Genomic DNA, 25382 nt, shown 5'->3' with positions numbered 1-25382 from the left:
TTTTGGTTTCCTGAATTGTAATATAACAATGACAATAATTGTACTGTATGAAGTTAATGTGAAGATTGAGTTAATGTGTATAAATCTCTGAGAACAGTGCCTGACAGCAGTGTTTAATCATGTTAGTTGTTAGTATGGCACTGAACACACAATGTTATTTCAGACATATCTGATGTTTGCCTGACATTTCTTATTCAACTCACAAATTTCTCTTCATCCTTGGAAACTCATTGCATGTGTCAACCTCTCTAACAATCCATCTCTGGCTCTATCAGATAGATTTGCTCATTACAACCTATGTGATAACACTGTACCTGTTTTCTCCCCATAATTTCACTTAGCTGATCACATTATAATATATGTATGTTTGTGTGTATGCATGTTTATTTATTTATATCCATATTATTAGGCTGTGACCTTCTAGGACACAGAGAATATGTTTTATTTTCATTGTCTTCCTGCTCCTGGGCACAATTTTCTACACATAAGCCTATTTAGTATTAAATGCATTTTGAATGTTAAATGAATAAGGAACTGGGAAATGTCCCAATAGCTCTAACCCAACAAATGCCATTTATCCATATGCACACAGAGACTCACACACACAAAGACTCACACACACACACAACTAATGAAAATACTTTTAGTGGAAAACACAAATCATATTGCTTACATTAAATATTGTTAATCCATTTATTGTTTTTAACATGAATAAAATAGAGATTGTGTTTACACCACTATTCTGCATTGCCAAAAGCCCATTGCATGGCACTCAATATTACTATTGTATACTCTGAGGTTCACTAATTCAGCCCACCTTTAAAATTTCTAGATAGCATTTGCACAGGCCAATGTTACTCTTGTATACTCAGGTTCACTAATTCAGCCCACCTTTAAAATTTCTAGATAGCATTTGCACAGGCCATTCTAGACCTATGACTGTTTCCTCCATTTCTGTGATAAATAAAAACAAGACAAACTTGATGTATATACATGTATATTAAATTATATACATGCATATACAGTTGTAAGTCAAATTTCCCCTAATTCCACACCCCTACACCATACCACCTGCTAGCAGAGAATCATCATTAAGAGATTAAGTTCAGTGCTTACTCCTCCAGATGTTTTCTGTAAACATACTAACATGTGTGTATATAGAGTGTGCATGTTTATGTGTGTGTTTGCACAGACATACACTCATACATAATTGCACACATGCACACATACTTGTTTATATGATGTGTGCATATATGTATAGATTATTTTAACATTGGGTTTTTTCTACTATTTATTTTATAACAATTTGTTGTATATATATTATGCATATAACCATATACAGATATACTTCATTTATTTTCAAGAATGAGTAGCAATCTATTTTTATAGATCCACTATAATTTATAACCTATTATAAGTATTACATTAATAAATATATAATTTATCAAGACTATAATTGTTGAGGTGATGATTTAAATTTTATATAGATATTCACAAGTTATCTTCAAATTTTACCTTCTCCCTAAGAATGCCTGGGCTTTCAAATTTCCCAAAACTTTGCTAGCCATCTAATGAATCCAGGCTCCTTGAGAAGTTAAGTTGTGCATGTTTTTATGTGTATTAACCATTTGCATTTCATCTGTGACTAGATTTCTTTTTCTCTGACTACATACTAGCCTATTTATGTATGTTTAACATTTTTTCTATTATATTGTTTATCCTTTTTTAAATTAACTCATATGAGCTCTTTAATGGATAGTAAAACTTTGTAATGTATGTTACAAATTTTTATCTAGTTTATTATTTATTGTTCAACTTATTTTTTAATAGAAACATTACATCTCTGTATTATGAAATGTATCAATCTTTTTTCTTCTTAGATGCTGGTTTCTATAACACATTTAGCTTATTCTTCTTTACCCCAAACTTTACATTGATTTGCTAATATTTACTTATAGTATATGCTTCTGCTCCAAATTTGAATTTCCACACAAATATGATTTCAGACACTGAGAGAAAATGTATTGTGTTCCAACTAGACATGTAAAGTATAAATTTAACCTGAACTAAATCTGTGTGTATTTAAATGGGGAGAAAAATCACCCTTTACAAACCCATATTTGCAACACATGTTGACACCATACATATTGAAAATAGTGGAAAATATTGAAACATCTGTAAGTGGGTTCAGACAGATAAAAATGAGGTTTCTATATTTTCAACATCTTCCTCCTTGTTTGAAGGGCTATATTTATACTCATAGAGCTTAGGCAACTGTCACCACTGTGAATTCATTGGCTGCTATGTTAAGAACTTTATTGTGGAAAACAATTTGAAAGGGATATCCTTTTCTGTGAAAGTTTCAAGATATGTTCAATGATTTGAAATATTTCCAATAAGATGTTGGAGAAGGCAGTGTAAAATAGGGATATGGGGCAGTCTACCAAAAACTTCAAATAGGACTTAGTATACACTCATTTAGAACCTTTTACTAAAGTTCAGGGCACAGATTATTTTGTTTATTTTATTCATTAAAGTGCACCTTTGCCTCAAATAGAAGCTAAGTGCCAGAATTCTATGCATGTCTATTCTCAAAGTGTTTCCAGAAAGATGGGAAACAGGAAGTCCTGAGACCTCTGTGAGAAACTCTCTCCTTGGATTTCTAGCTCAATTTGTATAGATTTAGGTGCATGGTTTCATAAAGCATTGTTCTATGGAACCCAATCCTAAAAGATGGATCCTAACAAAAACTGTTTGTTTAATATAGGCTTCCCTAAATCGTAACAATGAAACTCTTATTTTGCTTGAAAAAATATACTGAATATGCTCTAGGCAACAATGCACTGGTGTTCAGTTACCATCCAGGTTTTGTGTTTAAAATGCAAACCTAAGCTAAATGTGCAGCTGAGACTGTCATTAGGGAAAATCTGACTACTTTGACTACCTAACTTTAGGACACTGGGGCTGCAATGTTGTCCTTCAGATCAACCTCTCTATATAAAGATCTCCATGCTGGCTGAAGTAGTCCCTCCCAACGGACCTGGATAAGGAAAATAATAAAGAATCAATGATAGGCTTCAGGGTACAAAATGAAATATGAGTAACATATTAAAAATAAAATTAAAATTAACAAATAACTGTAATAGAAGAGGTGTTAAGACAGGGTAGTATTGAAGAAAATTCTAGTCCAGATGTTAAAAATTGGCTTGACAAAGTAATCCTGTTTTTATATGTGGGAAAGATAAACAGGTTCAAATATTGTGAAAGATAAGCTCCCAGAATAACTAAATGGAAAGCAGCCCAAATACCAAAGAGATGTGAAGGTAGTGCCTTGGTTCCTGGTATAACATGATGAATAAAAGAAATAGGAAGAGATTACAGTGTATTAACTTAAAGAGATGAAACTATAGGATGTTCATTGAGATAGCAGTGGGATGTCTTGAGTTGATTTCCAATCTAACGACTTAGAAGACATGGCTTTTTATCCTGATTCTGACACTTAATATCTGCATGATTTTGAAGGAAACATTTGATTCGTACCTATTCATGAGGGTGTGTAACATCTGCTCAGTCTATGTTACTATATTGCTTTAAGAATCAAAGGAGGTAAAGGTTTTAAAATGCAACATAAATACAACGGTGTTTTACAAGAATAAGATAATAAGTAGAGATGGTATATAGAGTTTTCTGGCAAGTGAGGTTTACATTGAAACCATTTTGGAAGTAACGGCAAGGAAGGGCTGACTTCCAAAGTAGATACTAGCCAATAGATGGGAGGAATCAAAGAGAAGAGAGCAGTCTTTTGGAAGCCAAATATGAAGAGAAGATGAAAAAAGGGATGAATGTGGTCAAAAGAAATGGAAGGGCCAAGAAGAGATCACTCTTGCCTGAAGAAGTCTAAAAAGTTGTCATTAATATGAAAAAATGTCCCTAATAAATAAAGTTAGTAGATCATTACTGAAGTACAAATGTTATTAAGGGCACTCCGAGTGAAGAAATGTGATGAGAAAATGAGAAGAGATAATTAACTGGTAAGACCAGCCATTAGAGAAACAATGTAACATGTTTCCAATTTGCTTGTACTTGTTATGCATATTACTTGGGTTTCCAAATCCTTTGGAATGTCTGTGATGTAGATTAGGCTTCTTCGTTTCATGGACAGTCTCTTTTTCATGTTGCATGTACTGTCTATTCTAAGATGACAAACTAAATTGGTATCTTTTGATACCTGCTAGTAAGGGAGCATTAAAGGTTGTTTGATGAATTATGAAAATTAATGTTCTGTGTAACATGCTAATGTACATTATATTATATATTATACATATTATCTATTCCTTTTACTCAGAAAAGCAGATCTTTTCCATAAGCCAGTGTTCAGAATTGTTTCCTTTGGTACCAGGACTTCTTTGATCAACTTTCCATCCTCAGCTCTTTCCAAATGATCCTGAAAAACAAAACAAATCAAACAAGCCCACCTCCCTTACTGACATCTCAGATAGTAGCCGTCTCTGCGCATATGTCCTCTTGAACAAGGAATACATCAAAATAAACAGTAGAAAACACCGATCCAAAATTTTTTTAAAAGTATTATGTTTGAAACAGAAGTTTCTTATAGCTTCTGTATTTTCATTTGAGGTTTTATTCTCTAAAATAAACCCTACAGTAGGAATAGTGTCATTTTATATTTTACAGAATTATTGGCACTTAGCAACTAATAAATACAAATTATAACTATAACATGATATTTTCCAAACAAAAATGTTACCTACTGATTAGGAAAACTGAAAGGCCTGTGCTCATCTTATTTCAAGGACAAAAATGGCAATTCAGAAATTTTATGCAGTATTATATGACTATAACTTTCACATTTTGATATATACATGCTTGTCAGTTTAACAGGTAATGCTAAGTTTTCTCACTAGTAGACTATAATGCCTATGAATTTGAAAGACAATTTTCTTATAAGTTAGCAACTCTAAATTATGGGCATCTTGCCTCTGATCATTACCCCAGGAGTAGCAAGAAAAGTAAATAAAAAGTAAACAGAGAATGAGCTAAGACACTGGTTGTGGTTAATTCTCGGATCTGAAGGCCAAAAATTAATGGGCACAGAGAAGATCTCCTTTGACGCCTACAGCAAGTACACTAACCACTTAACCAGTAGGTGGGATGAAACTTTTAACCAATAAAGACAATGGAGAAGTTTTTTTGTTTTTGTTTGTGTTTTGCCACGAACTTCTCCAACAAAAAGTTAGTAGCAAAGAAAAAATATATGGTAAAAGAAGATGAATCATACCTACCCCTTACAGATGTTGTTTTTCATCTTAAGCTGCTTTCCTTGCCTAAGTTTTTCATTTCCAAAAGAATTTAAAAAAAATAAGTGATCATCACAGTTTCCCTATATTACTGTACTCAAACTCTATCTAAATTGGGTTTACTTTATGATCAGTACAAGGCAGGGCTCCTTTCTTGGTGTTGGTAGAATGAAAGCAATTCAAAAAAGAAATGGGACTTTTCTTCTACTGCAGAAGTCACACCGTTTCTGCTAATGGGTCTCAATGAGAAACTTTCCTATGTGAATCTGTGCACACTACTAAAGGTATTATAAATTAGTTCAGTCTTAGAAACCTCCAGGTATTTTTTGGGCTTGACTTCACAGGCAGCTTTCCTGCCATATTCTTGGAGTACAAGTTTGTTGGCAAAGATTTGGAATGCCCAGGAGTAGTTCTGGCCACACTTCTTTTTCTTCTTCCTCTTCTTTTAAACAATGGAAATATATTCTCTGAATATTCTGGAGACTGAAAGTCCCAGATCAAGGATCAAGGTGCCTGCAGAGCTAGGCTCCCTCTGAAGGCGCTAGGGAAGGCTCCGTGCCAGGCCTCTCTCCCAGCTGCCCGTAGTTCCTTGGCTTGAGGCAGCATTACTCCAGTCTTTACACAACCTTTTCCCTGTGCGCAATCTGATCTGTCTCTCAACAATTTCCCTTTTCATAAGGACACCAATCATAGTGGATTAGAAGCTCATCCTCCTCCAGGACGACCTCATCTTAACTAATTACATCTGCAACGACTTTGTTTCTAAATAAGGCCACATTATTTAGTTCCTGAAGGTTGGGACTTCAACACATAATTTTTTTTTGTTGTTGGGGGGCAAACATGGGCGGGCCATAATTGAACTCATAACAACCACTTAAAACAGTACCTGACACCGGCCGGGTGCGGTGGCTCACGCCTGTAATCCCAGCACTTTGGGAGGCAGAGGCGGGCGGATCAGGAGATCAGGAGATCGAGACTATACTGGCTAACACAGCGAAACCCCGTCGCTACTAAAAATGTAAAGAATCAGCCGGGCGTGGTGGTGGGTGCCTGTTTTCCCAGCTACTCTGGAGGCTGATGCAGGAGAATGGCGTGAACCCGGGAGACGGAGTTTGCAGTGAGCCGAGATCGCACCACTGCACTCCAGCCTGGGCGACAGGGTGAGATTTCATCTCAAAAAAACCCACAAAAAAACAAAAAACAGTACCTTACACATAGCAACCGTGTCATAAATGAGAGGTATCATGACTAGTATGATTGACATCATCATCACCATCTAACATGCTCTGCCATATTCACCCCATCCACAAGGTTTCTGACCTCTGCTAGGATGGCACAGCTTCTACCACATGGAATTCTCTCCATTCCCTCTCAGTCTTCTATGCCATTTAACCCTTGGGCCCACACTTCTTAATCTGTGTAAAGGACAATCAGATGTTACAATTTGTCCCCCAGTACCTGGTGTTGGAAGATTTGGCTCTTCGAACATGCTCCATTTTATAATTTAGGTATTGAATCTAAAACACTCCCTAGTGTCCCCTTTTTGAAAGGAATGATTCAGTGCTGTATTTCTCCAGGGTAAATTAAGTGCCCATTCTGGTATGTGGCATTTTAATAACACCTTGTAAACGAAGGACGGGTTGAACCTTCTGAAAACAGAACTGAGAAAACTGAGTAAGCCTTTTCCCTGAGGAATACTAGTATATTAGACACTCCATAAAATGTTAATGCTTTTTATTCCAGTCAGTTGCTAGGCTCCAAGAATGCTTCTGCTTTCTCTATCATTTTTAATGTGCAATATACCAGGGGAATATCCTGTAAAGAGCTCAGGGAGAAGAAAGGGCCTGAGTTAAAGATCGCAACACACTGAGCAAACATCCCAACTCCTTTCTGAAGACCATACCATCAGCCCAATGGAGTCTTCCTTTTGTTACCATTTATACAGTAACTTGGAGACCTGTAGTGTCATTAAGCCTCATCCTGAAGCTTGAGCTGAGAAATAAAGGAAGCTAGTGGTTATGATACAGGACCACTTATCAAAAACCACAAGAATTCGTTGTGACTTTAGATAGATTACTTTTGGCTCCTGTGGTTTCTGTGTCAATATAGTTTTCTTTTTGTATGTGTGTGTGATTGAGAATGTATATTGCTGTTTTTTCTTTTTTCACCTAACATTATATTTTGAGCATTTTCTAATATCCTGAAAATGATTAAAAATATTATTTTCAACAGTTTCAAAATAAGAGTTTTTTTCTGTCTTAATGTCATTGTACATAAATCTTTGTGTTTCTGATTCATATTTTTCTCTTTATTTCTGATTTTTCAGATTGTCAATATACTATCCTTGATCCCACAGAACTATTGTGAAATTTAATCAATGTTAATGTTTTGAAAACCCCAAATGAATACAGCAAAGTGAATAAAAAGTAGTTTCTACATGTTGTTTATTTTTTCCCCAAACTATTCTGTTTCCTCTTAGGCCCATTTCCTTAGTGAAAGTTATACTATAACTTCTTTAGAGTATAGCTCTTCGGGTGTAAGTTAGCTACCTTGGATATAAGATATACCAAAGGAAACCAAGAAACAAAATCATAGTTAAAATCTAACATTACTCTGACAATATCTGGTTTAATAATTTTTTATTTGACATGTTGTATATATAACTCCTATTCTAAAGAATATATATTCTTAAGTCTCTCACTAAAACATATTTTTACAGTGAAATACCTGATTAAAATTTTTCATCTTAAATAAATTCAGGAACCAATTGAATTATAAGGTTTTTTTTGTATAACATTTTTTCAAATCTAAGTTTTATTTTCACTTCCTTGTAGTTTATTAGAACATAAAATCTTAGAAATGGAAGGAAAACACAAGGAAGAGTTGGACACCTTAAAAGAAGAGAAAGAGAACCTTCAAGACTTGGTTACTCGTCAAACATATATAATCCAGGAGCTGGAAAAGCAATTAAACAGAGCTACCACCAACAACAGTGTCCTTCAGAAGCAGCAACTGGAGCTGATGGACACAGTCCACAACCTTGTCAACCTTTGCACTAAAGAAGGTGGTAAGAATGTCTTCCTCACTCTGGTATTGTTAATATTTTATTTCCTTTGAGCAAGTAAATACTCAATATAGCTTTCTCCAGTGCATTGATTGTTGTGTAAAAAGCAGCAGAAGAACTTTATGGTTAGAATCATTTATGAATTTATGTTGATAATTTTCTCATGTTGCTACCTAGAGAATTATTCATAAGCTGAAATTTGTGAATCCACAATGTCTTTCTGAAAGAGTGCTCTAATTTCTTCTTTCTTTGTCTTTTTAACCTTAGATAAAATCTGTGATACTGTTGTGAATAAATAATTGGTATTGTGGTGTTAGACACTTAACTATGTATAGGACAGAAATGAGCCAATGTTAAAAATTAGTTCATCATGCTGGGAGAGTTTCAGGAGGATTTCCATTTTAAAGCTAATATTTATTATTTTCTTTTAAAGGGAATGGAGTAGGAAATTGTGAGTTGCAGAGAAAATCAGACAGACTATTTGTAACAAGTATTATGAGTGAGGCAGGATTATTGTTATTAAAATTATTTATTAAGATCACTTGTGCTTAGTCCTGTGCGGATATATTAATTCTGGGGTGTCGTTGTGACAGTGGAGATACAAATTTTTGATATCATTAGAATGTCTGAAGCCATTTAACCTTTGGGAACATCTACAAGTCTGTCATTCTTTAGAAGGCATACATCTGTCTATCCATCCATCCACCTAACAATTATTGAATGAATGCCTCTGCTTGCACCTGTTTCCTTCAAGCAGAACCTCTGGTGAGCCTCAGTAGAGCTCTTCAAAGTTTGGAACTTGAAGTCATCTTCTGTATTTCTCTAATCAGCCTTTCTCTGAATGAAGATGAAATTGTAAATGGTGATGAGTGAAAGAGAATACCACTTATATCTGAAAGTTGTTGTTATTAAGCTGTGGCTTATGTGACCATTCATGAAGTGGTTCAGTGAGCATATGCAACATACACATGGGAAGGTTCCTTTAATTTAAAAGTGGATTTGAGCTATGTGACAAATTTGTTCAATTTCATACTTTCGTGTATAGCTATGAATAGGGAAGATAACTCCATATTAAGTGATTTTGTTTTAAAGACATTTCACATTTCTCTATTACACTTCATTACCTTGAGTTATATCTCCTTTAGATAGTCTAAACAAGCCTTTAATATACTTTATAAAGCAAATTTTTTTTTAAACAGTGAGTTCTCCGAGCTCCATTTGGGTGTGCTCAGTAATGTGATTGGGAAGGGAAAAGCCTGCTAATCAGTCAGACCCTGCCAAAATCTTGAGTTAAGAGTCCACTGGAAGGAAAGCATGGTAGTATTTTGCCAGAGAATTTTAATAGAGCTCATGAGTATTTAAAAATTAAGTATTAATATGAGATATATCTATTCTCATATTGAGCTGAATACATTTTGGGAAAGATTGAAAACACATTTTTCTTATCATCCTGAGACTTAAAGCACATGGAGTGGAATAGTGGTTTTTATTTCATGATTTTAGAGATGTCAAGCCCTAGTGATTCTCACAGAGCTCATATGTCTGCGTACTTATCGTAATTTAACTTCTTTTCTGAGTATTTGCCTAATAAATGTGTCTTTAAGCTTTTAGAGGAAGAGGGTGTGACTTTAAAAGTAAATATTCTGGCTAGGTTTGAACTTTGGGTGCAATATCAGGGAAGCAAACATCTGTTCAATTTAAGAAATTTTTTTTTTTTTTTTAATGAGGATAGACCATTAATAGCCATTCAGGAAGTGAAAAAAGTAACTGTGTCTATTCTATGATATAGTATATCCAAAAAATAGAAATAATAATCATAGAAACTGAATTGGTCTAAATATTCCAGGCCTCTAGATATCTTTTCTTTTTAGTGACAACATTCTAAGATGAATCCTGATTTAACTACAAGATTTGCCATCTTAGTTTAAGGGAATTAGCTAATTTTCCAATGGGTTCTGAGCTGTCATGATCATAGATTTTATTTGTTTCTTGTTAATCTCTTTTTTCTTTAATCTTACTGTGAAGTATTCTAACTAAATATTTCGTTATTTTAGAACTCATAAGAGACACAAAATGGAAAGTGGCTCTCATAAGGTTTTATGAAGATTTTCATTGTCCGCATATCTTTGTTTTCACTGGAGCCATAGTGTTTGGCTATGGTGAATTTAAAATTTTAAATGACTAATAGCATAATACTAGATTAAATATCAGTTATTAAAATGAAATTTTATTCAAATTCTAACACACATGGGTAAAGCCTTTCTTTGTTTTATGACCAAAATTTATATATCATATAAATTTATTATTTATTGAAGGATTATATGTAAATATTTTACTTACAAATTTATATATGCAAAATATTTTTAAATAAATGTACCACAATAAATGCATCAAATATTCTAAAATGTACATTTTAAAGCTCAAATATAGATGTTCTACAAGATCTTCAAAAACACGAGCTGTGTCATCATCCAAAAACCCAACCATTTTAATTCACCCTGAAGGTCTTCTGGTTTCAATCTGACCGACTAATTTGTGGAGACAGCCTGAATATAATACTGCAAGGCAAGATAAAAAAAGTTAATGAGCTTCCCCTGTCATTGGCAACTAGTTTAACCTTTATGAAGCTGTCTCATCATGTATAAAGTCAGGAGAATTCTGTCTATTTCACCACAATAGGGAAAGAATTACATTTGATGCTCAGTATACAAGCAAAGGTCACATTGTGAAGACACAGTTGATTCATTAAACTTTAGTTTCTTCTTTCTCCTTCAATGGACAAGATTCCGTTAAGTACATTCATTATGTGCTTTATAAGCAAAACTCCTTTTGCAGAAAATGTTTAAATACAATGCCCCACAGTGTTTGAGTGTTGACAGTCATCCAGGCAGCTTTTTTGGCCTCCATTTTCTGATCTCTAAAATGGGATCATAGTATTTCCTCGGTGGGTATGTAGTGCACCATAAATATATGCAAATTTTATTTGTCAATTATGTAGTTCAAAATTGCCAAAAAAGTAGATTGTAAATGTTCTCACCACAAAGAAATGACAAGTATGTGAGGTAATGGATGTGTTAATTAGCTTGATCATTCTGCAGTGTATACATGTACCAAAACATCACGTTTTACTCTATAAATATATACAGTTATTATTTGTTAATAAAAATAAAATTTAAATTTAAAAAAGAAATAGAGGGCCTAGAATAAATACATACATAAACAAGTAAATGAATTAATTAATTTTTTAAATGTTGAAAATTTAAAAGGGTAGTATAAAACACATAGCTTCTGTGTTAACTCATAGTGAATATTAAAATAATAGTAGTTATCTTTATTTTAATGCCTTCTAAAGTGCCTATAATGCATTAAAGTTATATGATAAAGAATTCCCAGGAAGTGCTGGCTAGAAATGTACTTTTTTGCCAAACATTTGTTTGGTCCAGAAACAGTAAATCTGTCTTTGCATTAAGAGAGTACTTTTGTTTAGTTTCACAGCACTTTTTCTACTAACACATCTGATGTTGTGAGATACTTTTAAGTAAGAACAACTAATAAACACATTCTCTGAAATAATTCTGCAAATTTTCCTCTTCTTGTTCCTAATAGACAATAGTGGTGTCTTAGGCAAATAGTCAATTCAAACTGAGTTGCATCCATTTTGTAAAGCTTCTGAGTAACACATTTATTTTTGTCTAACCTTCATCTGCAAACATTGGGCCACATTTATTCTTAGAAACATTATCCACTAAAGAAACATTGCCCTCAATGTTATCACAATGTCAAGACTCAGCTGATTGCTTCATGTTTTTGGCAATTCAAAATTACCAAAATTAAATAGTTGCTGGAATTAAATAGTTTACATTAATAATGGCATACAAACAAGGTTTTGCATCTTTCAGGGGAGAATAATCAGTTACTGTGACTATTAAAAAATCACTAGTTGGCCAGGCATGGTGGCTCATGCCTGTAATCCTAGCACTTTGGGAGGCCAAGGAGGGTGGATCACTTGAGGTCAGAAGTTCAAGACCAGCTTGGCCAATATGGTGAAACCCCATCTCTACTAAAAATATAGAAATTAGCCAGGCATGGTGGCACATGCCTGTAATCCCAGCTACTCAGGAGGCTGAGGCAGGGGAATTGCTTGAACCCAGGAGGCAAAGGTTGCAGCAAGCTAAGATGTAGCCCGGGCAACAGAGTGAGACTCTGTCTCAAAAAATAATAATAATAAAAAAAATCACTGGTTATCTATGTACAGCGGTGATTAAAATATCACATGTGGAACATACATGGGGCAAATATATTATATAATTGGGAATTTACTGACAAAGTCTGTTAAAAAAGAAAGAAAGGAAAAAAGAAAATAAAATTTTTTTAAATAGTATTTAGACTGTATTATAAACTTACACAGTCTGATTGTCTCACACTGCCCAAATCAGCTTGAAGCTCATTTCTGCTGTAGCAAGATGTGGTTCATAAATTTATCCATTCATTCAAAACAGTTCTGCAGCAAGTGTTCTGTTCTGGGGAAATGATATTTATTCATTTTTATTTAACAAATATTTGGTAACTTTCTATAATGTGCCAAATATTGCTCAGACCACTAGGAAAAACAAAAGATGTATTTCATCCTGTGGCTTTAAAGAACCTAGGGTTTGATAGGAGAGAAACAAGTAAACAATTATTTTTCAGAATTCTTTGCTAGAAGTGAGCCTTTGGTGCCTGGACCCCAGCAAAGCTCACAGAGAAATATTAAAATCATGGCAGGAACAGAAGGGTAAGTGCAGAATCCAGCATCTCTAGAGTTTTCTTGGGGATTTTACTGAATCCTTATTATGATTCTAGCTTGCTTAGGCTTTACATGTGTTAGCCCTTACAGCAGCAACATGAGGGAGTTACCATGTCTAGCATCATTTTATAACCTCCACAGAGAATTTGAGAATTTGCCCAAAGTTACAAAGCTGGAAATCATTGATCTCGGATTAAAACATAAGCAAGCTTGTTCTAATGGGGAGATGATAGTTACGTCTAAAAAATGAAGAAAGTGAAGGACACACCAGAGAGTACAAACAGCATGTATATTTTCCAGAAGTCATGGGAGCGGGCTGTAGCCTAAGTCTTAAAATGAGTTCAGAGAGAGGAACTGACGGAGACCAAAAAGGCCACATTTTTTCTCTAAAATCAATGAGCGGTCATTGTCAGTATATAAGGATAACGGTGATCTTTGCATTTTAGAAAAAAATTTCCCCAGTGACAATGTAGGAGAAACATACTGGAAAGCTGAGAAGCCTGGAGTAGGGGACCAGATGGATGCTTTTACCATTATTATATCAGCAAATACTTAGCACAAACCAGTCTTCTGAGACCTTTGCATATATTAGTTTATTTAATTCTGATAACAACACTGTATGATAGGTGCTATTACCAACTCTATATGAAAGATAAGCTAAGTACAGAGAGGTGAATAATGCTTAAATATTGTACTGCTAGCAAGTGAGCAAGCTGAGATTTGAACCCAGAGTCTTGTTCTGAATACTGTACGTTACACACTGCACCATGTTGGACAGGGAAGGTAGAGTTGATGATTTTTGTCAGAATTTCAAAGTCATTTCTAGGAAAGAAATAATAAGGTCCATATTAAACAGGGGTAAATGGAAAACTAAGTGGAAGAAATTGTTAAAAATAGAAAAATTAGAATCAGCAAGAAATAATGACTTCCTAGAAGTTGAATCTAATACCAATTGCACATTTCTAGGTTAAACAACTGAGGGTGCATTCATCACATTCTTTAAAACCAGCAACATGGGAGAAGAAATAGGTTGGAAGGGAAAAAAATAGTGAGTTTTAATTTGGGACATTTTGACTGAGTTGCCTGTGGGACAGAGTCGGGCAGGCAGATACATCGGATCCTAGAAGGAGAACAATTATGTGTCCTCAGAGGAGATAAGAGGTAAAATCATAGAAAGTGCATATAAAGCAATGGCTCTTATTCAGGTGGGGGTCACAGATCCATCAGGAAACCTGATGCAAACTATGCTATTTTTTCCTTTCCACTTACCCCAACCCCAAAATGCAAGGATATGGGCACACATTCGTGTACAATTTGAGAGCATTTACATATAGAGTTATGAGTGCATTGTATGAGATAATGACAGTGTAAAATCAAAGGCAGAAAAATTTGAAGTTTTAAGGGACAGATTCAAAAAAAGATACCAAAAGAAAACATAGACTTAGTGTGAAAACAGTAGTGAGAAGTGTTTTGGGAAGGTTTAAAAAAAAAAAAAGACAGTTATGAAAGATGTTCTTTACAGTGGCAAGTAAGCATGACAGTCAAATTTTTAAAAAGTGAACCTTCTATATACAGAGATTTGGTATGCTACATGGCTCAGCTGCATATCTCAAAGACTAAAATGAGTGAGAGGAAGTCAGAACAGAAATCATTGTATACTCACATTCAATAAACTTGAATGTGAAAGGACAGATAATAACTTTAAGTGGGGAGGCACAGAGTAGAGGAAACTTAAAAATAAGTACTGAGAGACATGAACATGTTTATGTACTTAGTTCTCTTACAAGAAGTATAAATTTCAATTCATAGGAGCTTCTCATGTAGTTCATTTTTAAAAATTCTTTCACATTATCTCAAAGACATAATGGCTGATACTACAAATATTTAAGTGATGACTATTTGGGCTAAAGTGTCTTTCCCAGAAGCTTATTGCAATGGTATGGAACACTTGATCATTATTTTGGGGATTTGAGCCTCTAGCCTTTTAAAGGGAGAAATGAGGCATTTGCTTTCTTCTCAGTGCTGAGGAGTCATTTGGCTTGATTCTCAGAATAATTCTACCATCTGAAAGGAATTTACCTCCCATGCAGTGTCTGTTGAGTTTATGAAGTTTATATCATTCTGTAAGGGATGAGATAGTTTGAACTGCAAGTCCCTTAAGTTAAGAATGACTCTAAAAACATCACAAGTGATGGGAGGAAATTAAAACTTTTTGAATGTCACTCATATAAACATTGATAAAATGGAAAGTATCAGTTTCGTTGACTGGATAAAATACTCAGTTTTCATTTAGTACTTGTAATGCACAATTTAAGATTAGGTAGAAAGAGAAAGAAAATACAGGAAGTCATCTGCTGAACACTACAGTGAGTACTTGTTCCCATTTAATGAGGGAAATGCTTTATCTTGACAGAAAATTATATGTCAAGCATTTACAATTTCCTTAAAATGAACCACACTATCTAGCACTTCCTTTCATAAAACCCAATGGCTTAAAGCAAAATTGACTGTTTATTTTGGAAATGGTATATTTCTCCTTTTTGATGGAGCGTGTTATCTGCCTTTTAGAAAAGTCATAATTTTTGTAAAAAAAAAGAATTGTGAATAGTGAATGGCCAAACTAATGATAACAAAATAAAAAATAACATAGTCCTTGACCTCTCCCATGAACTATTTCTAAACCCCATCTTTGGGGGGAGATTTGAAATTTTGTGGTTAATTCTCATTTGGAATTGGAGTTTTTAACTTCAGAAACAAGATGAACTATCTGAAAAGGGATATCTCCTGGTTCCAGCTGGGCTTGGAAGTTGCAGGGGTAAAAGGCCACAAAAAAAGAGTGTTTCCTTGATGTTCCAATATTACCATGAGCAAACTCCATCCTTCTTCCCTTATACTTTCATAGCCTGGTTGGCTAAAGTGAAGAAGCACAAATAGTTTGAATAGACTTTCAACTAAGTCATTTCCTGGACTCATCCACACTCAAGTCAAATTCAACAGATATTTTCAAAATCCAGGGACAAAACGGAACAGTAGACATCCGTCACAGATAAGATATTCTACTTTACACTGAACCAAATGACACCTATAATTACTCTGAGAGACAGTAAAAAAAAGTTTTATTAACAACATTAAATATGTATGCATTATATCAACTATAGAGTGAAAACCTCACGAAATTTTTTATACTATAAGAAGTGAGGAAAAGAAGGTAAAACCTGAAGAATGTTGCAACTGTACGTTTAGCTTTAAATGTGTATAAAAAAATATTTATTTTTAGCATAAGATTTTCTAAAAGTCAATTGCAAAGAACCTTTAAAACTAGTAACATTTTTAGCTTCCTATAGGAACTCATAATTTATTATCAACCAAAGGATATCAACATGAAAATTGATTTCAAGTACACTGGAATATCATGCTTGTACTGGTTTGGGTGTTCACATTCAGAGTGGGGTTATGTCTGCTAAGGAGTCATATTAATATGTAACCTACAAATAATTACTCACATTTTTAATGGATTTATAAATAAGTCAAATTATCAAATGTAATATCAACTATCAGACCTCTTTTAACTTGTGTATTTATTATATCTTCGCATATATCTTAATTATTTTTAGGTGTGAACATTCCATTTTCACAAGTGGGATGACGTCCTTTAGAATAGTGAGTTTGAAGTTTGGGTATAATTTTAAGTGGAAATTTGGTTCTAAAGGGAGATGTTGCCAGTTGTTTAGGCCTCACGAACACACAGACCACACACAAACCTAATCTGAATCATAATTAATTCTCCAACCTATCTCTCTAGAACTAGGAATTATAGATTGAGATGGTTTCTCTCCAGTATCTCGGAGCAGATGTATGCCATCAAGAGGGCAGACACGGTGGTTTAGAAGGAGCAGGAATCATGACACCTCTGTTCTAGTCCCAGCTCTGCTGCCAGGTTGGTTAACATAGAAGTATGACACACCTTAGAGATTGCCTGGTATCCTACACAAACCCACATACTTTATGACTCATACCAAACATTACAACTTTGTCTCTTGGTTTTGTGTCACCCCTAATAACCAGTGAAGCCCTGTATTCAGAGTAGAAGCCCACGTAGAGCCAGGGCTGGTAGTCAAGTACCGATCTTCAAGTATATTACACCACAAGAGTAAGAATCAAGGTGACCTACTTATGGTGACACGACTTATTTACTCAAAACTTCAAAGTGGAGTTTTGTGTGTGTGTGTCAGTTTTCAAAAGCATCTGGCAACTGCTTTCTATGTTTACAGCATTGCCCAAGGACTTTCATTCCATTTTTAATGGCTGTTGCTGAAATAAATTATATTTGTCTGCTCATAGCAGAGCACAAAAGATTCCCCTTAAGCTTTCCCACATGCATGGGAAATATTTTGTATAAAATCAATATATTGTAGCCAGGCTGAAAAAAATTAGATGGAAAATTAACACACATGAAACACCTGAAATGTCTCTGCGAGTGAAATGAGCTCCCGAATAAATGGCAAGGGCCATGTGGCGTTCATAACTGCCCAACAGGGTACCCAAGGGAAAAACAAAGAAATTAATTTTATGTAAAATGAAAGATTACTTGATTAAACAAAGATGGTGTGTATTTCCATTTTTACCTTTTAGTCAAGTATTTTTTCCCCATTCTTGGTTACTTTAGGTAGTAATAGGCATTGAATATACGTTGTTATACACATGAGAATCATTTCACATTAGAAGACAATTGCAAAATTTATTTGAGCATAGTAATCAAACTGCAGTAGAAATAGGTAGAGTTAATTGATGATTAATTATTCTTCCACTTTAAAAAAGTACCTTACATTAGAGATTCACTTATGACATAGGAGGCTTTGCATGTCTGCGTAAATGTAAGAGTTTATATACCTTATGTATATTTTAATATTATTGAAAATTTGTATATCTGCAATTATACATCATGGGCAATATATTCTCCAGATAATTAAAATGTATCCCTTCACATAGTAAAATTTTATGAAAATTTTAAATGTGATGAAAAATTATCTGCATTTTTTTATTCTCTCCTCTCGTTCTTGGAAGAGAAAATTGAAAAACTTTTTTTTTCTAAGAATTTAATCCATTATTATCCATATGAATTAATTGTCATCATAATACCATGATGCCTCTGAAAAGTATATAGTTTGCCCCCTTTATATTGTTCAATGCCCAAATTCTTATCATGTCTTAGTCTTGCCTACTTTTTAAAATTTTCACTTTTCCTCACACACACACAAACTTTCAGTAATCCAATTTCTTGTCTCCATGCCTGATACTAGAAGATGAACACAAAAACACACACACACACTCACACATGCACACACACAAACATGCACACACACACACATGCACGCACACACACACTTACACATACACTCACAAGCGCACACACACACATGCGCACACAGACACAAATACACACACACTCACACACATGCACAAACACACATACACACACACACACATTTCCACTCTCACTTTCCCACCAGCCTATCCTCTGTCTTCATAGCTTCTAGCAAATAGTCCGTAGGCTGGGAGACCAGCTACCAGGCTTATGAGAATAATACCTAAAATTAGTGGGGGTAAATCCTGAGTCAGTGTGACTTTTAGGGTATGGACATGATGAAATCCAATATGGCTGTTTGGGGACCTCTCACTTCCTTATCCTCTGTTAGCTCTGGACATTGTGGGCCGTCATGGCTTCACTTTTCTGTTGAGGGTTTCCTTCTCGGACAATTCTATTGCCTATGGCCCTCTGCTATCCTCATGTCAACATATCCTTTGTCTTTGTCATTGCTGCCTCCTCTCTCTTTTCCCATATGTCCTGCTTCCATGAGACAAGGCTGCACCCTTTCAGACTTAAGGCTTACCCTGAATCACTCAGGACCTTGGGTGTGCCCTTGTCAGCAGAGATAAGTATTGTTGGGGATTCTCTGACAGATGACTCATTGAAGTTCTATTTGGGTTTCACTTTACTCAAAAGGCCAGTAAGAAGCAGTTAAGATTTTCAGCTTTATAGTCAGAGAGTTCTACTACTTACAACTTTTAGCGAAGTTAGTAGCATTTCTGAGCTTCAATTTCTTCATATAAAACAATATATTGATAAATACTCCTTATAAGATATTTATAAGGATTGAACAAAATGAAGCATATAAAACATACTTGGCACATAAAATTCAGAGTTTACCACATAGTAAGTGTTCAATTAATGCTAGTTGATTTTATTATGATCATGATCATTATAGTTCCATAAAAAATGGTAGTTAAGATTTTATAGATATCCATAAAATTACATATAAATAATTTAAATGAGAGCAAAGCAGTTCTTTTTAAAAAATGTTTAATTAAAATAATAAGTCACTAGATAAAAGATGTTCAAGTGTTCCCTTATACCAGGGTTGGAGGGACTTTGAAAAAGGAAGTAGTTGTTTTAAGTAAAAAAAGTACACTTTTAGTTAATCAAGGACTTCAAATTAAGAGTATTTAAGAATAGAATATATGTGTTTGTTATACTGTCTCACACACATGCACACATATAACCATATTCAATTGCCATTTTTTATAGGTTAAAAACTGTCATGCTGAGATATCAGCCCACAGATACTTAATTTGTATACATATGTTTTCTATAAGAAAAAATACCAACCTCAACATTTTCCATTTATAAGCATACAGCTTGTATGTATTTGTGTAGCTATATATATATTTGTATATGTATTTATAAAGTCATTGGTAAATATCCCTCACCCCTATACCCACCCATAAAATACTGAAACTTGGACTGCCTGGAAATCTTTTGATTCTTCCACACCCTTGAAATGCAAGACATTACCTTCTTCCACTTTTAAAGATTCTTTCACATAAGTTAGGATTCTAGAGAGTGTCTTCAAAATGTTTTTTCTATGAAATGCCCACACACCTGACTAAAAAGTACAAAATCTAATCAATCGTTTGCTCGTTTGCAACTTGTCAGATGTGCTATTTTCTTCTTTTATATTCTCAGTTAATTTCAGTGACCTGTTGTGTCACAGGTTCAGGGTCAATTTCTACTGCTATGATCTCCCTACTGATGATGTCTCAAGGACTATCCTTGAACAAATAACCTGATCCACATGTATTCTGATGTTTGGTAAATACTGGAAATATATGAACAATTAGCCACATTTAAGATTTAAAAAGAACGATTGAAGAACTGATTTCTTTATGGCAACTCATCAGAAAATAGGTAAGAGAAAGGGCTGTGACTTTTTACACTGTCTCTGGTAGCAAGGCTAATTGCCTTCTGTGTTCTCAGCTAGTGTTGCTGAGGCTCATAATTACCAATTCCACATTCCAGGAAGTTTTCTCTTGAGGGTTCATCTGAATTGAAGTGACCCTCTGCCTCAGCTTTCATGGTCCTCCCCTGAAGTCAGTCTGGTGTCAGATACACCATCTGGATTGAAATTGGTTGGGTAAAGGAAGGGAAGATCAGGATAAAGTCAACAGCTGCTAGCATCAGGTCTCAGGTTGCTTATTGACTGAATGTTGCCTGGTGAAAGACAGACATGCACCTGTCTGTGTCTCTATTCTACCCCTTTAGATGACAAAGATTTGGTTGTATAGATAAGGCTAAATGAAAAGAATGAATAATGATTCATTCCTAGGACTTTCTAGATTTATTTGCTGATATTGGTGTGGGCAAAGTCTTTGAACTAGCATACCAGGCTCTTAAATTTAGGTCAGATAAGCTTTTCTATATGTTTTATTCTTTCAACTGTTATCTCTTCTAGGTAGCTTTCCTGGAGTCCACCTGGCAGATGGAGTATATTCTTGCACATTCCCAATGTGCTTGATACATACCTATAAGATAACAATTGTCTGCATTCGCTCTCTTTGGTGCTGTATTTAAACTGGTGACATTATAGCCCTGCAAGTTGTTGCCAGCTATCTTGTGACCAGGTTGATTGCCAAGAATAAGTGGGTTAAGAAAAAGACTAAGAAAACAATTTCTGGTCACATTGTCTGAAACCTTATCATGACTTACTTAAAGTCTACATTGGATTCTTTAGTTACATGATCCAATAAATTATCTTTTTGCTTAAGTCACCTTGAATTGAGGTTTGTTCTATCATAAAAGTTACTAATCATGGGTATAGCTTTCATGGAAGATCTTTTTCGCATCAGGCTGTGAGCACATGAAGGGCAGGCTTGAGCTTTTTTATGTCTGTATCTCCATGGCCTACGAAAAGTTTTAAAAATAGCAAATGTCCATCAATGTTTGTTGAATTAATAATATAGGATGATTGAACTAAGAGAGGATAAGAAGCAGAGGGACAAATGGAAAAGCCATACTATAATTATCTCATTAGAAAAAAATTACCACTTTCATTAATTTTCAACTGATAAAAACTGAAGAAGGATAGTGGGACTAATAAGGAAAAGAGCAAACACGTGGTTTGGAAGGAAAGATTATGTAACATTAAACAAATGAAAGCTAGCATAGCAGGAAGGACTGACCAACAGGCAAGTAGATATATGAATCTGAAGGCAAAGAGAGAGGCAAATAGTGTTAAAAAGTGCCTGTGTATATTATAAATCTTTTCTGCAGCAGTTGGAAGCCATGATAGAGAGTGTGCAAAATGAACAGATGTATAAGAAATAGACATCCAAGAATGGAATCTTAGTGAACTTCTATATGGTAGGTGATGAGAGGAAAATAAATCGATAAAAGAGGAAAGAAAAAAACAATTAGAGAAGTTGAAAGGGACTAGGAGAGGTCAACACAGAAGGCAAGGGGAAAGATAGGCAAAGACAACTTCTGTAGGGTAGAAGGAGGTAGTGGAGGAGACATATCAAATGGCTTTGATCTTCATAGTAAACCATAAAGGTCATTTATAAAGAGTGAGAGAAGATAAGAATAGGATTCAATTTTTTAAAAAAGTAGAAAGATTTGCAATACACCCTACAGGAAATGTCATAGAAAGTTTATTACACATGACTCAGTGTTTGCAGTCTACAAGGGGGTTGAGAAAGTGAATGAATGCCCATCTGGGGTTTGGGATTTACCTATGCAAAGGTGAGTGGATGAAAGAACAATAGATGGAGAGACCAGGGATGCCAAATGGACCATTATTAAATTCCTGACTCTGGGATTGAGGCTAAGAAGAAAGCAAAGGGAGGCTAGGAAAGCAGTGATAGGATTGGCAGGCATCTAAACTCAATGAGAGGGAAAATGAACTCATTAGAAATTAAAGAATAATAAAGGAAAAATAAGAATATATGATTAAAGAAAGAATTTTAGGCATAAAGATCAACCTTTTAACTCATGCTTTCAAATCAGTTTGTTATTACAAAAAGTTTAAACCACTTTGAGAGATAGATACAGTCCTCTTTCAGGTCTCCGGAAGGTTCCCACCAATGTCTGTCCAGCGATGCTTCTTTTACTCTTCCATCCAATCTTAGTCCAGACTTTTTTTTTTTTTAATTTTTTAATTTTTGAAGAGACATGGTCTCACTATACTGCCCAGGTTGGTCTTGAACTCCTGGCCTCAAGGGATCCTCCTGCCTCTGCTTCCAAAAGCACTATTATTACAGTTGTGAGCTGCTGCTCTCAGACTCATCAAGTCTATTGTGTCTATCTGTCTTGGTCATTTACTAAATATTCCTCCAATTTCTATCTTCTATCTAACTGAATCTCAAGACCTTCTAAAAAAACTTATCACTGGTGCTGACGCTTGCAGTGTTCAGGAAATTCAAATGTTATGTTCTCTCTAGATTTTAAAATGTTTGCTATGTGTCCAGTTTTACAATATCTATGCATGACATTGGACTTCAGAACTCTGCAGTACTTAACAAAGAAAAGAGTCATGCAAAAAGTCATGGGATTGAAACCTTTATAACCAATACGTTGATATATAAATCATTTATAATTTCATCTGAAATAATCTTTAAATCTTAACTATTTAGGTAAAGCTTAAAATATACAGCAAGATGAGATTACCTGTTTTGGGTTTATTTTTAAATGTAAACAATGGTATAATCTGATTTGTTCAATGAATGAAACCAGCCAATTAGCCGAATTTGACCAGGAGAGGCTAATTCAATGTGATCCTAAATGTTACCAGTCAACTATAACTGCTATGTTTTAATTGGAAGGTGGAAGACAGCAGCATCCACCACCCGCTAGACTGGACTGGCCAGCCTTCCACACTCTGCTAGTGTCCCTTCCATAAGAAGGAGTAACAGTTTAATATTGCTATTAAGAGTGTTGTCATTACCACAACAAATACCATTTCTTGAGTACTTACTATGCTTCACTGTCTTTGCACTGTGTTATGTAATTCATACACCCATCTCAGAGGTATTTATAATTACCTCATTTTATAGATTAAGGAAGAAAAAAACTCTAAAGGTCAATCTACCCTTATCGAAGGGACCTTATTCAAACCATAGTATATAATAAAAATACCAAAGGTAAGCTGTGGATGAAGCTTTTACATTGATTTTCAATGCCTTGCTACTCTAAAACGTAGCCTGAATTAACTTTCAGGCATATGCTTGCTAACTGGTAAGTAATTAAAAACAAGCTATCTAATCTTTCTGGAAAGAATGACTTTTTTTGAAAAAATATGAGTATTTAAATTTTCAAACATACCAAGTTAAATTTCAAGAAAATACAATATCCATTTCATATATGTTACCATAACCACAAAAAATCCATAATATAACCGTAATACTAGGTGTACCTTTTGATGGTAGAATTCTCAAACCATTTTCCTAAGTATAGAATTTGTATTCATGGTTTTGACAACAAATTTTATACAGTTAGTTTTCACAAAAATAAGTTAATACCCAACTATTTCCTTTTCCTCAGTTACTAAAATGTGTGTGAAATAGCTTCCTCTTCCCACACATAGTCCCTTCTCCAACATCTTCTTGAAGTGGGGGCGGGGGGGGAAACAAACAAAAAAAAAAAAAAAAAAAAAAAAAACCAAAAAAACAAAAAACAAAAAAAAAATGGGAGGAGAGATGGCAGACAAGAGAAGGGAATGTGTTCTCCATACATAACTAAAAAGGGGAGGGCAGGATGTGGTATATACAAGAGAAGCATTTTCTCCATAGATAAATAACCTTCTCTCTCAAAAGAGAAAAATGGGTTTACCATTGGGTTCCTGCTGACCACATCTTTCTGTGTCTCAAGTGATCATAAATTTTAGTTGGTATTTCTTCACATCTCTTTTTTTGGGCATCTAATTTGGTTATTTTTGACATTTCAACAGAAGAAAGGATCCAGTAGGTGGAATTTAAAAATTTTGTTTTGTTTTAGAAAAATAGCAGTCCATAAAGTCAGAATAAATGAAACCAGTAAACTACATCAATGCTCTTGGAATGGATACCTTTATATAATCCATTGACATCCTCAATGTCATTAAAGATGACTTTTGAGTAAGCATGTATATATGCATCTTTAAATTGCTATTTGCATACATTCTGTGCAGTACTTCTTCACTATCATATGAATCTGTAGCCCTTTAATTAGTTGATTTATTTTGTGTTGACATGGAAGTTGTGATGGTGGTATTTAGATGTAATTATTAGTATGATTCATTAAAACCATTAGTGCAGACTTGAGCTACATAGAAAATCATAATGTTATTAAATGCTTTGGTACTATTTGTTTGTTATGGCAATATATCTGACTTAAACATTTCATTTTCGTGAAACATAATTTAATATTTTTAAGAATCTGAGTAATTTATATTGAAATAGTAATTCTTTCCACAAAGATTAGACTGCTCAATACCTATAAGTTAGTAAACATTAGGCAACTAAAGCCCAGTATTTAGTATGAAGCCCAGTGTTAAGTTAGGCCAGGATTTTAGATATTTAGATCACTTAAAATTAATGTAAAATTTTGACTCATAGTTTGCCTTTGGTATTTTATTATGAAAGACTATTATAACTCAGTGTGTTTGAAAGCAGATATTTATTAAGTGATAGGAAACTTTAAGGGCAAGATTACAAAATAGTCTTAATCTTAATTTCTAGGAAAAGGTTAAATAAAACTGACTACTAAAATAATACACAATAGACAATACTAAATCATGAATATTTTATAAATATAACACACATATCTTTAGCTAAAAAAAGCTATTAAATATGTGTCATTTTGTACTTTTATTTCATTTGTAAGAAGTTAATAATGGGTAAAGCTCAG

General features: G+C 34.4%; 1 protein-coding gene across 2 annotated transcripts in view; it reads left to right on the top strand.

Annotated features, from left to right (window-relative positions):
* The window catches only part of ANGPT1 (angiopoietin 1), a 259516-nt gene that overhangs the window by 173901 nt on the left and 60233 nt on the right, over window positions 1-25382 (top strand). Inside the window, exon 4 of one of the 2 annotated variants that reach the window (XM_017885204.1) lies at window positions 8150-8379. In XM_017885204.1, coding sequence (XP_017740693.1) covers window positions 8150-8379 — 230 coding nt within the window. Of the gene's footprint in view, window positions 1-8149; window positions 8383-25382 lie in introns of both variants that reach the window. The other variant, XM_017885203.1, reaches the window with a different exon arrangement.

Source organism: Rhinopithecus bieti, unplaced genomic scaffold, assembly GCF_001698545.2.
Source record: "Rhinopithecus bieti isolate Rb0 unplaced genomic scaffold, ASM169854v2 scaffold_13352, whole genome shotgun sequence".
Taxonomy (NCBI): Eukaryota; Metazoa; Chordata; class Mammalia; order Primates; family Cercopithecidae; genus Rhinopithecus; species Rhinopithecus bieti.
This window is presented reverse-complemented; position numbering and strand designations above follow the sequence as displayed.